This window comes from Lissotriton helveticus, chromosome 8 (genome assembly GCF_964261635.1).
Source record: "Lissotriton helveticus chromosome 8, aLisHel1.1, whole genome shotgun sequence".
NCBI classification, from domain to species: domain Eukaryota; kingdom Metazoa; phylum Chordata; class Amphibia; order Caudata; family Salamandridae; genus Lissotriton; species Lissotriton helveticus.
Window position 1 is genome coordinate 983,486,206 of NC_136069.1, and position 16,409 is coordinate 983,502,614.

At 41.9% G+C, this 16,409-nt stretch overlaps 1 protein-coding gene across 7 annotated transcripts in view; it reads left to right on the top strand.

Annotated features, from left to right (window-relative positions):
- Positions 1–16,409, top strand: part of DMD (dystrophin) — a 6,826,337-nt gene that overhangs the window by 2,436,414 nt on the left and 4,373,514 nt on the right. For all 7 annotated transcript variants that reach the window (XM_078657819.1, XM_078657824.1, XM_078657821.1 and 4 more), the window contains exons 33-34: positions 1,171–1,326; positions 12,372–12,542. In XM_078657819.1, coding sequence (XP_078513945.1) covers positions 1,171–1,326; positions 12,372–12,542 — 327 coding nt within the window. The remainder of the gene's footprint in view (positions 1–1,170; positions 1,327–12,371; positions 12,543–16,409) is intronic.

Sequence of the window (16,409 nt, forward strand, 5' to 3'; positions counted from 1 at the left end):
TAGCTCGGTTAAGTTATGTAAAGAACTGCTATAATTAGATGGGCTGACCTGAACATTTTATTAGTCCTAACTCAATAGCTACAGGTGACGTTGCTTGGACTAGGGGGTTTTTAAGGCTTTGGAAAAAAAGAGAGACCGTTATCTGCATGTGATAAGTCTTCTGTTGGAGCGTATTTTCGGCTTCAAACCACTTTTTGTATGGAACCGTATTTCATTTTTGATATTTCAAAGCATAATAGCTTTTTCCTTATACGTTTTAGAATAAATGTAATCCAACACCTATTGACTATTCCCCGTGGCAGCACATTTCACCTTGTCCCAATTCCATGTAGTTGTGATAACGTTTCCTTGCAGGGTGCCCTGCTTTTTGCAATATTTTGCTGATTTTAAAAACAGTTATGTAAATATTTTATCATCCCCTTACTAGCTGGCAAGCATTTCATTTAAACCTGAGCTGTTGTGTTTTCTATAATGTAATCTGATGTACATACATGTTTTTATCTGGTTTATGGTTTTTCTGGCGCTGTCCATTTGCAGAAACGTTTAACTCATGTTTGATGTATTCTAGTTTTTATTCTGCTGTCTTTTATGTTTTAAAAAAAAACTGAATAAAGATCTGCTCACACTTATTTATAGTATATTATTATTGAAAGTTGATGTATATATTCCTAACATTCTAAAAGTTTTAATTATATTAATATATACATACTTACCTATGCAATGTCAATATGTTTGTCCACTATATTTTGGTAGTCAATATTTGTGTACTTTACATAGTAAGTATGTGAAGTCAATATATTTGTCCTCTATATTTCTCTGCAATATATTTTACTTCAATATTATGTAAAACTATCATCAATCATAAGCCATTGTTCACATCAAGACTGCAGTCTCGTTCTGCACAGGTGCATTCTATGCATCCGTAGTTGAACAGGCACAATGTTACCAACATTAGTTCATCAATTCATGAGCTATAAAGTCTATTTATACTGCGAAAAACAAAGTATATATCTGAATTATTAATAGATGCATGTCCCATCTCTCAAAAAAAATTATAGCTCCGTGTAGTCTACCAATGATAAAATGTTGTCGCAGCATACATAGACGTTTGATTTCCTGGACCTAATTTTATGGGCGTCTCACTGTATTTTCTTCTTATTTGCAAATTAGAAACTCTACAAAAACTTAAGTGAAGTGAAGACAGAAGTCGAGGCTGTGATAAAGACAGGGCGCCAGATTGTACAGAAACAGCAGACAGAAAATCCAAAGGAACTGGATGAAAAGCTCACAGCTTTAAAACTACAATATAATGAGTTGGGTGCGCAGGTATGTGCGATGTGTGCACGCTTATTTTCCTGTATTTCTTAAGATAGACGACTATTATCAGTGCCTTAATTACTCAGAGACTGTTGTTGGTTTGTATTTGCAGATGAGCACTACAATTTTTGAGTGACACAGATGTTTACTAGGGATGTATAATGTTCTAGTAGGGTTACGTTTTTTTCACCCAAACCGTGAATGTTTTATTCAGAAATTTGTGTGCACCGATGATGAACTGAGGTATGCAAAAATTAACCTATGTTTATTTACAGAGTCAAGATCTGTGGTCATTTACACCTGTGGATAGAATGCAGGTCTCAGCACAATTAGGTGCTATAGCCAATACTGTAAATTGCTAAGTTTAAGGTCGAGGGCGGGATAGGGTGTGTAATAGGGTATACACGCAAAATGCCTGGGACCCTTTCAAACTCATATATTTGCTACTATTAACAAATATCATCTATAATGTCTCCCAACCAGGAAACATTCTGGTAAACAGTGCTCTAAAGCAATTAGGACTAAGAACCTGAATACAACCCGGGACGTCCCATACGACAGTTGCTTAATGGCAGTCCAACCGCCCACGCATGTGGCAGACTGACCACTGAATTACAATGTGGGCAGGGAGACCACCTACAGACCACCTCCTCTGCCAACATTCCTGCTCCAGCAGTGGGAGAGGCAGAGGTGGCCAGTGGAAGCAGTCCCCGCTTCTGCACCGCCAACCCCATTACGATCTGCCTTTCATCCAACCTCTGCTGAGCTGGTGGACTCTGATGTAATCATGGTGTGCACACTGTTTTCCTTGCATGACATGGTGCAAGGAAACAGTGCACCCAACTGACTGGATCACCACAGTATGGCAGGCATTGGCTACTGGCACACTCCTAGATCAGCAGCATTCTGCTTTTGCGGTGTGGGGGTCTTCGGTGAGGGATATGATCAGCTGGGTGTCGTCGGCGTAAATGCCTCTGTGTCCGAGGGAAACCTGTAATTACGAGACATTAAACCCTCATTGCTGCCAAGTTTTCAGTGTACTTATGAGCGACATTGACCTACCAAAGCCAGCAGCAATTATTTAAAAAGGTACTCCTTGACAGGACTTACTGATGGCTAAAATCAGTATACCCCGAGCATTGGGTTAAGATCCCCCCACCCCTTCTGACTAGCAGTAAGTGCGACTTCAGCTATGTAGCACAGCTCCTGAAAAGTAGGGCAGCGGCACACTTACTTTTTCTGGCGAGCAGAGTGGCACCAAAGTCGGCAGTCTAGCCGTCGGACTACATCCACTCACCTGTCTGACATGACCTTTGTCCCAAAATACCGGGACATGTACTTTAAATTAAAGAAAGCGCCGGGACAGTCATTTCACTACTCGTGCTCTCAGAAATACTATGGCGCAGGTCAGTAGTGCTCACTAGGTTCCCACACGCCAGCAGGCCAGAGGCAACCAAAGAACTTTAGGATGTCCTGTGCACTTCGCCCTATGTGTGACAAAAAATCAGGCAACCAGCAGTGTCAATACAAGCCAGGAAAAACTGTGTCAGCCCGCAAATGTATTTATGCAGGCATGAAACAGCTGTATAGTGGTTAGGGGGAAGCTAAGCAATGTAGCAGTGATCCGGGCACACCTGTGTTGACATCGACAGTTCAAAGTGGTCTGTTTAGTGCCGCAAATGCAGACCACTCTTGTGAACGCTGCTCCACGATGTCGAGTGCGCCGCTGAAATTATCAGGCGCCCACAGCCACAGCTCGCAGGCCGCGGCCCACCCCAAGGCCCATACCCGCTTCCGCAGCTATAGGCCCAGGCATGGCTTCACCCCACTTACCGCAACCAGCACCAGCTGCACCAATGGTTCTGTCGGGCCGCCCTGGAACTCACACCAGGCGTGGGCAGTGCCCGTCAGGCCTCCGCACCTCGCCGCACTCCATCAGGGGCTCTGAATCAGTGTTGAGAGCACTTGCCGCCCACCCGGCAGATCAGGCAGCTCCAAGGGCTGCAAAGCACAAGAAACTGCAAAGCAGTCGATCACACGCCGCTCCTACACAACGCGCTGTGAAGCAAACGCCGCCTGCCTCTGGCATCAGGATCGTCAGTGGGCGAGCTCCGTCACAGTGGCTTCGATGCGGCTGCCATTTTGCGAGGTCGCAACCGGGTCCACACCCGTCTGGATCTTGGTCGTTGTGGCGGCCCCCAGTAATCCGCGATACGCCCGATGGGAGCAGGGGAAGTTCACACTGCAGGCCAGGCTATTCCGAAGCAGTGATGCAGCAATTGTGGGCAGATTTTAGTGGCCATGTAGCAGCCCTTGAACAGCCAGAGGCGCAGTGACGAGCTAAAGTCATTGTCCGAGGGAGAGTGTCGGGATTAGGATAGCGAGGGGAGCAGGGACCCGGCAACAACACGTACGTTCCGTCTCCATGCACATGCAGTGTCTTCCTGCGCCCTCCCGAAGCAGCTCCTACCCATAGCCCTGCGCGAGAGGCTTCGCGCACTCGCGGTCTCACTCTCAAACACGTACGGCGTGCTGTAGACGCTTTGGGGTTTCCATGACAACATTAGAACACACCTACTCCTTCGAACTCATCCGCGGTCAGATTGAAACAAGGAGGCACAACTAGTAAAGCGTGCGTTCCAAGCCTCTCTAACCTCAGATGGGAAGGTACGTGTAATAATGTAGGCAAAATAAAGTGTGCAGCCAGCCAATCAGAGGGAAAAAAGTATTTACAAATGCAATAGGACTCGTTTTTAAGAGAGTCCTATTGCATTGTATATAAAACTGGGATCGTCCAAAAAGGCAGGAACAGGAGTGGTTGGGGGTGTTGTGGTGGGCAAAGAAGTGAGGGACTGCGGGAGGGAACAGGGGGCAGGCAGGGAAAAAACTGTTTTAAAAGTAAAGGGGCTGATATCTATGGAAGGAGAAAAATGACAACATGGCCGTCAGGAGGCGGGATTAAGTTGCAGAAACCCAATCAGATTGCAGTATTTAGGAATTCAGCCAATCAAAAAGGTAGGTGGAAAGTGGGCGGAGCTTCCCCCACTATACTGTATACAGCATCTTTCAACTAGACAGCGCATGCGCTGCCTAGGCGAAACCTAAAAAAGAGCCAGGAGTAGATAACTTCGTTCAAATAACAGAAATATTAGGGCTGATTGGGATGTTGGATGCTCCTACACACCGAGCTGACCACACACTGGATGGGGTCTGCTCTAACTTCACCCTCCTCTTTGCAGACCCACCTACCCCACACATATGGTCAGACCATAACCTCATCACCCTCACACTCAGAATCCCACTGACAAATCACCTTGACAATCAATCAACTGTCCAGCAGACCATGCATAAATGGACACAACTAGCCTGCAATCCCAAATTGGCTATTTGCCGCCCAGGCACAGATACCTGCCCTTACGGGCAACAAGGCAGCAGACTTACGTCTCTTCCATAGTTTGATGACTGCAGTCAGCAATTAACTACATAAGAGAATACTCTTCAAGATTCTCCTAATCACCTTTAGAGCCTCACTCAAACTAGGGCCAAAATACCTCTCATCAAGATTCACCCCCCACATTACAACCAGAACTGTCAGGTCATCATCAGCCAACCTACTCAAACCTCCCAGTTTTAGATGCAAAACAAGGGGAGAAAAACAATGGCTGTATTAGGGACCAGAGCCTGTACCTACTGCCAATGCATCTGAGAACACTAAAATCTGAAACACTATATAGGAAAGCACTAAAGATTTGGATTTTCAGAGCTTCAGATGAACTCTGCCTCTCTCTCATCTAAGAACTTCAGAGAATCCGCTTAGAAAGTTGAAAGTTGAAAATATTTGTAAAGCGCTCTGTGGCCATGCGGCTTCCTGGTGCTAGGTAATAGGCAATAGCAGATGGATAGAGACCCAGGGGATTACTGAGTAGAAAAAGCTTGAGCAAACAGGTAGACAGTGATGGACCTGATGGTCAGTGGGAGGCTGTTCCAGAAGCGGGGGGCAAGGGTGGAGAACCTAGTGCCACCTACTCTGGACTTGCGAAAGCGGGGGACACTGAGGAGTGCCTGGCTAGAGGAACGGAGGTTACGGCAGGGGAGATAATGGGTGATCATAGAATTAATGAAGACAGGGGCCGTACGAGCACGAGCCATGAAGACCATACAGCCCATCTTGAAGAGGGTTCTCTGCAGGATGGGGAGCCAGTGGAGGGACTTAAGTAAAGGCGAGGTATTGTGAGATTTAGGAAGCCGGTGGATAAGGCGAGCGGCCTGATTCTGGATGGTCTGGAGGCACCGCAGCTCGTAGGCAGGAATGCCCACGTACAAGCAGTTCCCGTAGTCCATCCGTAAGAGAATCATGGCCAAAACAATGATTTTAAGGGCATCAAGGGAAAAAAACGGGAAATCTTGCGAATAATCCTGAGGGACAAGAAGCAGGATGAGACAACAGAGCTGACCTGAGGATGCATGGAGAGGTCCTGGCTGATTTTGATTCCCAGGGTTCTAACTGAAGCAGAGGGAACCGGGGGAGGACCAAAGATGGAGGGCCAGAAGTCAGGAGTCCAAGGGCTGGTAGAACCACCAGTCAGGACCAACTCTGTTTTGTCTGGATTGAGCTTAAGGTGGTTTTGGTTCATCCAATCAGAAATGAAAATAAGTGTAGTTTGAAATTTGAGGAGGGAGTCAGGGGAAGGGGAGAGATCAAATACAAGCTGAAGGTCATCAGCGTAATTGTACACGGAGACCCCCATGTTGAGCAGAGAAACGATGAGGGAATAGATATAAAGGTTAAAAAGAAGAGGGGGAAAGGGAAGATCCTTTCGGAACCCCGCAGGGCACCGAGCGGGAGGGGGCGGAAAAGCCAGAGAGGCGGACAGCCTGCATCCGACCTTGGAGAAATGAGGCGAGCCAGGAAAGAGCGGTGCCCTGGATGCCCGCTGCCCTGACACAGTCGAGAAGGATGGAGTGGTCGACCGTGTCAAAAGCAGCGGACAAATCAAGAAGCACCAAGGCTTGGGGGGGTTGGAATCAGCCTTGCTCTTCAGCTCGTCCAGGACGGAGAGGACCACAGATTCGGTCGAGTGGACCGGGCGGAAGCCCACTTGATGAGAGGCCAGAAGATGGTTGTCCTCGATATAGGTCGACAGGCAGGAAGTAATATGGCTCTCCAGAATCTTGCCTAAGTAGGGAAGCAGGGAAATGGGCCTAAAATTAGCAGGCAGAGTGGGGTCAGAGCCAGGTTTTTTAAAAATGGGAATGACTATGGCCGATTTAAAAGGGGACGGAACTATGCCCTGAGAAATGGATGCATTAAGAAGGGATAGAGGAGGGTCGGGGCAACCAGAAAACAGCTCCCTTAAGATGTGAGCCGGTCCGCAGTCGGCAGGGGAGCCTGACTTGACTTTCCTGGGCAGGACAAGAAAGGATTCCTTCGAGATGGGTGAAAAGTGATTAAGAGAGGAGGATAGAGGAGGGATGGGAGGGGGGGGAAGAAGAGAAGATGACAAAGGGATGTTCCGTTTGATGTTGGCAATCTTCTCAAGGAAGAAGTCGTTCAAGGAAAGGCAGAGGGCTTGGGAAGATGTCAGATGCAGCTAGATTGTGGACGATGGAGAAAATCTCCTTGGATTTATTCGCTGCTAATAAGATTTTACCAGAGAAGTATTCTGATTTGGCTGAGAGAATAGCTCTCTTGTAGTTGTTTAAGAGAGACCTATATCGGTCCCTCAAAGAGGGGCAATAACTGCGCCTCCACTGACGCTCTGACTGTCTGAGGGCCAATTTAAGGGCTTTAAGATCACTAGAGGACCATTTATTGGCTTCGTGGAGGCGAGAAGCCTTGACCCTCCTAAGAGGGGCGACCAGGTCACAGGAAGTGGACAGCCAGGCCATGGCTTACCTCCATACTAGCGACGGCATGCTCCTTTTGGAGTGGCAGTCAGCGCTTTATAAATATCACTTTTCATTTCATTTCAATTTTGATTTATCCCATTATTATTTTGAGCAGATCTACACTCGTTCTTCCAATGTGTATACTTTCCACATGCATGACATGGAAATTCCTTCTTAGCCTTCTCTCTACTTATTTTACCTCTACCTCTACCTCCACTGGGTACCTGACCATTTTGATTCTGGTCATTCATCTGATAATCTGTTTGAGAACCACTGTTTCCTTCTTGCTGCTCTGCTACTTTCACTTGTGCCCACATCATTTTCTCTTTTAACTTTTTTTGTCTTGATTCAATATCATCACTGCAATACTTCGCATACCTCAAAATGTTGTCAATTGTTTTGCTCTGCCAGCAGATCAAATGCTGCTGAATCATGTTACTAATCTCTTGTTTCAATCCAAACACAAAATGATACACAAAGTGCCCTATATCTTTGTCTCCAATATTCTCAACGTACTGCACTGTTTGAATACATGTAACAACCTTTCATAGTAGGCATGTACTGACTCCTTTGGTTCTGGGGTTGTCCTGTCTATCTTAACCCAATCTGTTTCCTTAGGGGACATTTTTCCTTTCAAATAAGTGATTACCTGATTGTAAATTTTCATCACCTCGTCTGATGGTGCACCTGTTGTAGGATCTCTAGGATATTCTTCTTTTGGACAATCAACAGTGTTCTTACACTCTGTCCATCTAGCAGCATGAACGACAATCTCAAACAAACCATTTAAATCCTTTAACAATACCTTTGAAACTTTCACAAACCTCTCTACCCGTTTGTACCGCTCAACTGGGTTCTCCCTTAACCTGGAGAAATTGTTGGTAAAGGATAATATATCCTGTCTCGTCCAGGGAACATGAACATATCCACCACCTGGAACTTCTCCCATCAGACACACCCCTTTCAACTTGTCCTGTCTCTTTCAACGGAAACAAAGTTGCTCCTTTGACAGCGGCCTCTTTCTTTTTCGTCCATCTACCTTTCCACTGTTCTACATCTCCTCATTTTTCAAAATATTCAACACCTCCTTTACCTGTAATCTTTTTCCAGGCGCATTCCAACTTTCCAAATCATTATCAGTAAAATCCAACCTGTATGTTTTCTGCAACACCTTAGACTTCCCTATGTGTATTCCATATTCACTAGCATCCTCTGTTATTTTCTCACGAAGATTTCTCGCTCTCCAAGTAATATTCTTTCATAAAAGCAACAGCTCTTCATCTTGGTAAGTCCCTAGTCCGTCTGGACCTATTGTACGAATAATCATCTCTTCCAAATCTACTTTCAATTGGGTCACATTTGTACTCTGTGGTTGAGGTTTTCGTTTTTCTATTCCCTTTATGCAATCATCTAATCCTCTGGTAATGGACCTACTGAACTCCCTGTCATTGGAGTGACTTTCGGCTCTATTCTACTCAGGTCCATTTGTGTACTTCTCTTAGGGGTTCCAGTTATCATCTCACAAACCGTAATATCTAACAACAAAGTATTCATTTCAGCCTGTCCATCCTCACCTGCTACCATCACCATTTCACTCCTGACACTACTCATTGGAACTGCCAACATATGTACTTTTGATATATTCTGTTTTTTTCCATACAATGGAACTATGGGACCAATTGTTACCATTACCGTCAATGCTTCCGCTGTCCGCATTTCAACTTAACTGATTTATTATTTGTGTCAGCTCTTCTCTTGCCTTATTCAACATGTACATTTCACTTTCTTGTACTACTGTAGTTATTTTCAGGACTTGAGGAATTAATGGGGTTCCCATTAATGGTGTATTTGGAGTCACTTCACCTAAACTTTCTTGATATGGTGGAAGTTTTTTGGTCAAAATGTCATCTAGCAACTCATCATAAGATTCATTTGGGTCATAGCTTAATCTCGAAGTCTCTATATTTTTCTTTTTCTCGTTGCACTTACCTCCTGTCTGGTCTTCAGCAACTAAAAGTGGGCACAAACCCTCAGTTAACACAACTCTCCTCCATCTTTTCATTTTATCTTCGCTTTCCTCAATAGGCTAGCTAGACATCATATTTCTGTAGCTCCTGCCGCCTCGATATTTCTCTCTTTCGAATGCCCCTACTTCCCATTCCTCTAGTGCTTCATACTGTGTAGGTCTGGGATTTGGCTCTAGTGAATTCATTCGATCTCTCAAATTCTGTGAAATCCTTACATAAACGAACCATGCTGTGGGAAAGCTATAACACCATCATCCTTTGTATATTCCACCCAATTCTCTAACCAAGTACACGTAAGGCATCCTTGCTCCAACATCATAAAGAAAGCAGGCATTCTTGGAGGTGGAATAGGAATTCCCTCTCTAGTCACTATTGGTTTGTTCTTTTTAAAGAAATTCTTTATTTTCGTAAGCAACTTCATTTTCCGACTCTTTACGCTAATGTATCTCAGCAAAACAAACAAGGAAACCTTTCCATACTTCTACTTATTCTATTTGTTAGTGTTCGTACTATACCAGCACTGCTCACACCAACCGTCCAATCACTGTTCCGTATGTATCTACTATCTCAACTAATACCAGCACGGCTTACACCAACCAGCCAATCCAAGCTTACTTCACGCCCGCTGCCTGACCAATGCCAGCGCTGCCTTTTTGTGACGTCATTATTACTCCTGCTACTGACCCTCCCTTCACAAAATAATACGGCAATGTATTTCTAAGTTTTCCTAATCGAATTCTTGTTAGAAACAACACAAAACAATGCCACCTTGTCTGCTCCACTAAATAAAGAGATAGTTTTCACCCTTCCAAAAAGAATTCTTTCACTTCAAGTAAGAATAACGACCAGCTCTATTTTACGTTCAAACAAGCTACAGGTGGACTTGGTACTCCTCTAGGGATAAGGCCAAAGTTTTGCAAGAGAACTCTCTGGTGTAAAAGAGGTCTTGGTACTCCTCTGGGAATAGGGCCAGGATTTTGGAAGTGGACCTTTTACTATTTCAGACACTCTACTCGCATACAAAATTGTCCCTAAATATAACACCTACAGCCTTTCGCCGTACAGCATTATAACAACAGACAAAGTACTTCTGTAGTGTGATTTCTTTATCCACACTCTTTATCTGCCTATTTCAGGCTAAATTTTCATCCCAGGACCTCTCCGGTAGCTCCATACCTGTACTTCTAGACAACATAGAACAGGATACTAACTTTTCATGTTCAGAACATATATGCAATCATTATTACCAAACGAATCAATAATTGAACTGTCCTCTGCTACCAGAAAACTAATCTAGCGCTACACCTAATCAGGGATCAATACTCAAAAATATTACATAGAAATAGCCCATACACATTCACCCAACTCAGGAAATCCCTGTTGCGTTGGGGGTCAAGTGTTAATGATGTGATCAGTTGTTTTCTTTTACAGGTTCATATTTAACATTTCTAAATACATAACTGAACCTGTATATCAACTCTCTTTCCTCTGGTCGATGGACCATTAGTTGAGAAGTTGATGGTAATAACAGTACTGTCTAACTATCTAGTTAGCTAAATAATCAGACTCAGTAAGATTAGTAAAGTTTATCGCAAAATAATGTTTCATTAATGCTCATCACATACAGGTTACAAGGCAAACAAAGAAATGTCACAAAGAGGGAGAGAAAAACATCATCAAAATGCAAACAGTGTCATACTAATCAAATGAACGATATGCATATGAAGGAGTGGATAGATGAAGAGACAAGTTTCAGAGACAAAAATACATTTGCAAATAATTATGCAAAGTACGAATCATGAAGTTATGCTAACCCAAAGGATCAGAGAAATACCACCTCCTGGCCAAAGAGGCAGTGGGGGTCCCTTGAAATAGTTGGGGAACAAAGATTTCAGGATACAGTAAACGGGACAAGGACAGGATCAGCTAGGCTACTAATGCAAACTGACGGACAGCGATAAATCACTCTCTATCTCTCCTCTCTCTGCTCAGCTCCTCACTGCATCAGCTTAAACCGCACCCCTAAATGCACCCCAGTTATACCCTAAAACCTACATGTCCAACACACAACAGTTAAAACAATTTATAAAACGTAGTTTCTTATTGGATGATTTAGGGGGTGTTCAATCACACCACCATGATCACATTCATAATTCTACAGTCTTCTTTGGTTTTATATCGTTCTCATTACGTGATCCTCAACTTGTAAATGCACCTTCATTTATTCAAGATACTTGTAACAATTACATCGTTCACATGAGTCCTTTTCGCTGTGTCCGCGGAAGAAGGATATACTCTGACTTTGGGTCACACGGCCAGTCTCGTCTCTTGGCAGACAAACAATGTTTTTCGTAGCGTATACAACCTTGGCTTTTCACACTGTTTTGCAGCGCTCAGCTTTTCTGTCTATTTATTGGGTTATTCATGCTTTTCTCTAGCCCTCATCAACCATGTCAATTTTAGAAAAATGCAGTCCCATTTAGCTCACTATGACGAATAAAACATAGGCAGTTATTAATTACATGGAAATGCACTTTTCACTGTTTACCACCCACCTTTGCCCTATCCCATGTTAATATTTTTCTTTGCAAAGCTTTAAGGAAAAGCTGCATTATTTATCATTATTGTAAAGTAAGATGCAAGATGCGAAATGCGGCCGAGTCATGCATTATTTTTTGTTTCTTTCGAAGTGCGATGTAAAATGCAGCCTAGTTCTTTCACGCATTAGTTCACATTAGTGCGTGCATGAGAAAAGAGGATTCCCTGTATTTTATGTGATTTGTATGTTAATTTACTCTGCACACTGTTAGTAGGTATTAAGGGGGGGGGATCACTTCGAGCACTTTTCTTTTTGCAAAACCCTGCTCCATCAGAGGTATTGGTCTCTGCCCCATAATATTTTTTACTTTGCTAAGAAGGTTAAACACCATTATTTGCTAGCATAACTAAAACACATCTGTAGTGAAATATTATTATGACGTAAATGGAATATTGCAAAACTTGTTGTACAATGCGAAGCAGAGAGAAGTGTAAATGCTTGTAAAAACATTCAGATACGATTTCTTCCTTACAAAATATAAGAATCTTATTGGAAAATCTAGTCTAGACAAACATTAAAATCAATATATTTATTTGCAGGTGACAGAAGGAAAGCAGACTTTGGAGAAATGTTTGAAATTGTCCCGAAAGCTACGAAAAGAAATGAGTACTCTAACAGAATGGCTGTCAGTGACAGATTCGGAATTGACAAAGAGATCAGCAGCGGAAGGGATGCCCATAAATCTAGAAGCAGAAGTTGCCTGGAGCAAGGTAAGCAACGTATGGATGTGCTCATAACCTTGATTGAGGTAGCTGCCGGCACAGCCTTATATTATGTATTCATACGACACATTGTAAAGGGAGTCAGAATCAAAATCTAGGTCTTGTTTCGCCACACATTTTCATGGGATCTTAAATTTTGAAGCACTTTTTCAGATGGGTGTATCAAGTTTCATCAGTTATTTTTCCCCCGCCAGTTTCTTTAACATTTATTCTCAAAGTGAAATGCACGTTTCCTCTAAAGGCACAGTGTTGATTTGCAATCATGATTTATGAGCAGATGGTTATAGTTTAAAATATAATTAGATACAAACTGTTGTGAGGAACCTGCCGATTTCATTGTTAATCTCAAATGACATATGCTATTTTTAATCGAATGATTAGTTATATTTGGCCGGGTTCGGATGAATACAGATCGATACCTTTCAGCTATATAGGTCGACATAATTGCTGTTTTTTTTGGTTTTGAGACAACTTTGAAAATAAAAAGAATATAGTAACTTTGAAATTACGCAATAGCAATGGAATTGGAAATATATATACTTCATATGTAATTCATACGAAAACTTTAAAAAAGATAAAGTCGTATTACAAATGAACACATTGAAACATTCCAAGCTGCACCATCACTGGTAATAGAATAATATTTCTGTCCTTACAAAAATAAATGTTATTCGTTGTCTTTAAAATGCTTTTTCACCTCCATGACACCTACCCGCAAAAGTTTTTTTATTAGCCAAAAGGCACTCATTACTCCTACTTAAAACATGCACTTGCTTTGTACTGGATTGAAAGGTGACGCCAGAGTTTCTTCATACATGAACTCTTGGACTGGATTATGTTTTTAATTCCCACAAGCGAGTTACCCGTTAAATACATGGATATGATATTTAAGGAGACCTGAAAGCACATCACCAAACCCTTGAGCCAAGTGTTAGAAATTGTTACAAAGGTTTGCGTAGTATATTTGAGTTGTATCCTTTAAGAAAACCAAATATGACATTACTTTAAGCTCCAACTCTGGAGGGTCTAATGGAAGTTCAGGAGATCCGGATCCATGTAAATGTTTAGGATGACTCTATGTAAAAGCATTTTATGTGGACATACTGCTAAACTGTCATGGATCAGGTTTTCCTGTCTCTGCCCTGGGCACCTCTGAACCAACTGATCGACCAACTGGTAAATTAAAAGGTAATCATAAACACCATGAGCTGAAACACATCTTTCACCATCTTCCCTGGTAGACAACTTAGCTAGACAAACAGACGTGGTACGTCAGTGTTCTTTTTAGATGTCATAATTTTATATGATCATGCCCTTTAGCAGTTTGTCCCAATCTTACCTTGTCAGGAAAAAACACAAAAAAATTCCACAGTGGTTAATTAAACAAAACTGATTCCCAGAAACAGCAACCATTGAAAATACTACTTTTGCAACATGCTTTATAGCTCCTCAGCCTGCATTTGGAATACAGAGTGAATGGTAAAGGTAATATTCATGGAAAAGATTGTGAAGGCCAAAACAGGTGTGCTGGGGAAAATCACTGCCTTACATCTTGAAATGTTAATGGGCTCGAATCAATACTGTAAGAGATTTCCAGGCTAGCTTCTGTTCATCAACTTGCATTTTCACCTTTAATAAAGCAGTTAAAATATCTAAATCAATAACAAAGTGGTGTAAATATAAATAATTGTGTAGCTTCTAATTTACCTGTCAAAATGACATACATTTCACTAATGCATTCATTAGGTCTTTCTTCATTTTGTAAGATTTTTTTTAATTAACATTGTTATTTCATTTGTTAGAGTCCTAGATTTTGCACTTTTTGGTACGTTTAAATGCAGATTTGGCTCCCTGAGGCCTTTGTTCACAGCTGTTGTTGTGGACAATGATTGGAATGTTAATACTCCAGGCTTCTGCAAGCCATTAGAAGCCCAGAGCACTCCACTTTCTTCAATGGAGTTCTCAACATTCCAGTGTTCTAATAATATTTCACTTTACACTGGGTGACCTTATTTTGGTGTTTTGTCATCCAAAGATGTATCTCACAAAAATGAATTTACGAATAACTGTCTGCATACTGACTGTTGAGCCCAACTTCAAATATGTGGAGCCTGTATTAGTAATTACTCCTTTAAGTGTATGTTAGATAATAACAGACTAGACATGGGAGTAGCGGTTATGGATCCAACCATATTTCTTTTAAAAGTGGGGTGTGGCACATTCTGCCTGTTTCCCAGATGCTCTTGCTGTAGTATTGAGACTCTTCCTGCTTGAGGGCCACACAGGGTTGATTTTCTTTTCAATGTTCATATTTCTATTACCCTTACTGTGGTCTCAAGCCATTGCATGGGCTGGAGGAGAAGAACCACATGATCCAACATCAACTAAATAAAAAGTTCCACCCAGATGTAAAACCTACGTTATAATACCTCTTTGAGTTTAACAGGGTCATAATTATTAAAACATTGCTAGCACAAGTCTGTACAAATGTCATCCCAGAAGATATTTGAAAATATAAAAGCTACTCCTTTGCAATGAATAGAGGTCAATGCATTGTCCTTCAGACTTTTCAGTAGGCCTGCCCTGGGTGGAGAACAGGCATGTGCATGATTTACATGATAATGTAACCCCAAAATCCCAATGTAACCCCAAAATCCCACACAAATGCCTATGTTTACAGTCAAGTAAGTCAAGCCACTGAATCAACCTAAAAATAGAAGCATGACCTATTTACATTTCATAACAATGTTAATGTCAGCACACAAACTTTTTCTGGAAACCTTTATTTCATGATGCTGGGTGAGTCAGGTGTGACTATGTCATTGTTGCTTTTGACTGGTAATTGTGCTCGGGAGATGATTGCTTCTATGAACTGGGATAACACTATAGAAATAACTTCATCTTTTGAGATACATATCCACTTTCTCTGATGATGCTGAGAGCATTTAGAAAAGGTATTTCTTGATCACTGTTAAATGACTGGCTTTTAATGCATTAGTCTGCCTTAGTATCTTACTACATTTTCCTACTCAATCACACTCCTCTACTATCTTATCTTTCCAACCATTTCAAATTTCCTTTTCCGTTTTTCGTTATTAATAAAGACCCTACTGTATGTTCCTGCTTGACTCTCTGTGGTGTTGATCTGGGTGAAAATATCAGAAAAGGGAATATATTAATGAAGAATGGGCCAAGATTGATGTGGTGAACCCTGTTTTCTACTTCCCGCATGAAGAGAAGTTGCACCCTGGGTTTAGGGAAGTCTAGCTGGACTTGATTAAACTGCAATCCTGAACTGCTTCCATAAAGACCGCATTCCCCTTATGTCTTAATATTATGGTTTTGTGAGCTCTAGGTAGACCAGGCTGCGAATATGCATGAAAAGATAAAATGTAATCTATGAAGTGTCCCAACCCAAAAGAAATTGATGGTATCTACAATATTGATTGACATCAGTATTTAGTAATATAAGAATATATATAAACTGAGAAGTCTTTTTATAACTTCCCAAAAGAACTATCCCAATACATGAGCTAAAGGAAATTGTTCCATGAGTAAACATTTCTCTTGTCAAGTAAGAGAATTGAACAAAATTGATGTATCCCTCTTTCTTCTGAATTTCCTGTGGCAACCAGTCACTGTATATATAGAAGGGGGTTGCATGATGCCTTATTCTAAATTTGATATCAGGCTTCTTCAAATGGTTACATTATGTTGGAGTGTTACGATGACTCCTAACTCAAATGAAATGGGATGAACTTAAAGTCAGTATTTAAGTGCATTGGTAATGTGCTAGTCAAGCACCACACCTCCTGCCATTCATAATCCAATCCACAAAAGCAATCCTTATGTCTT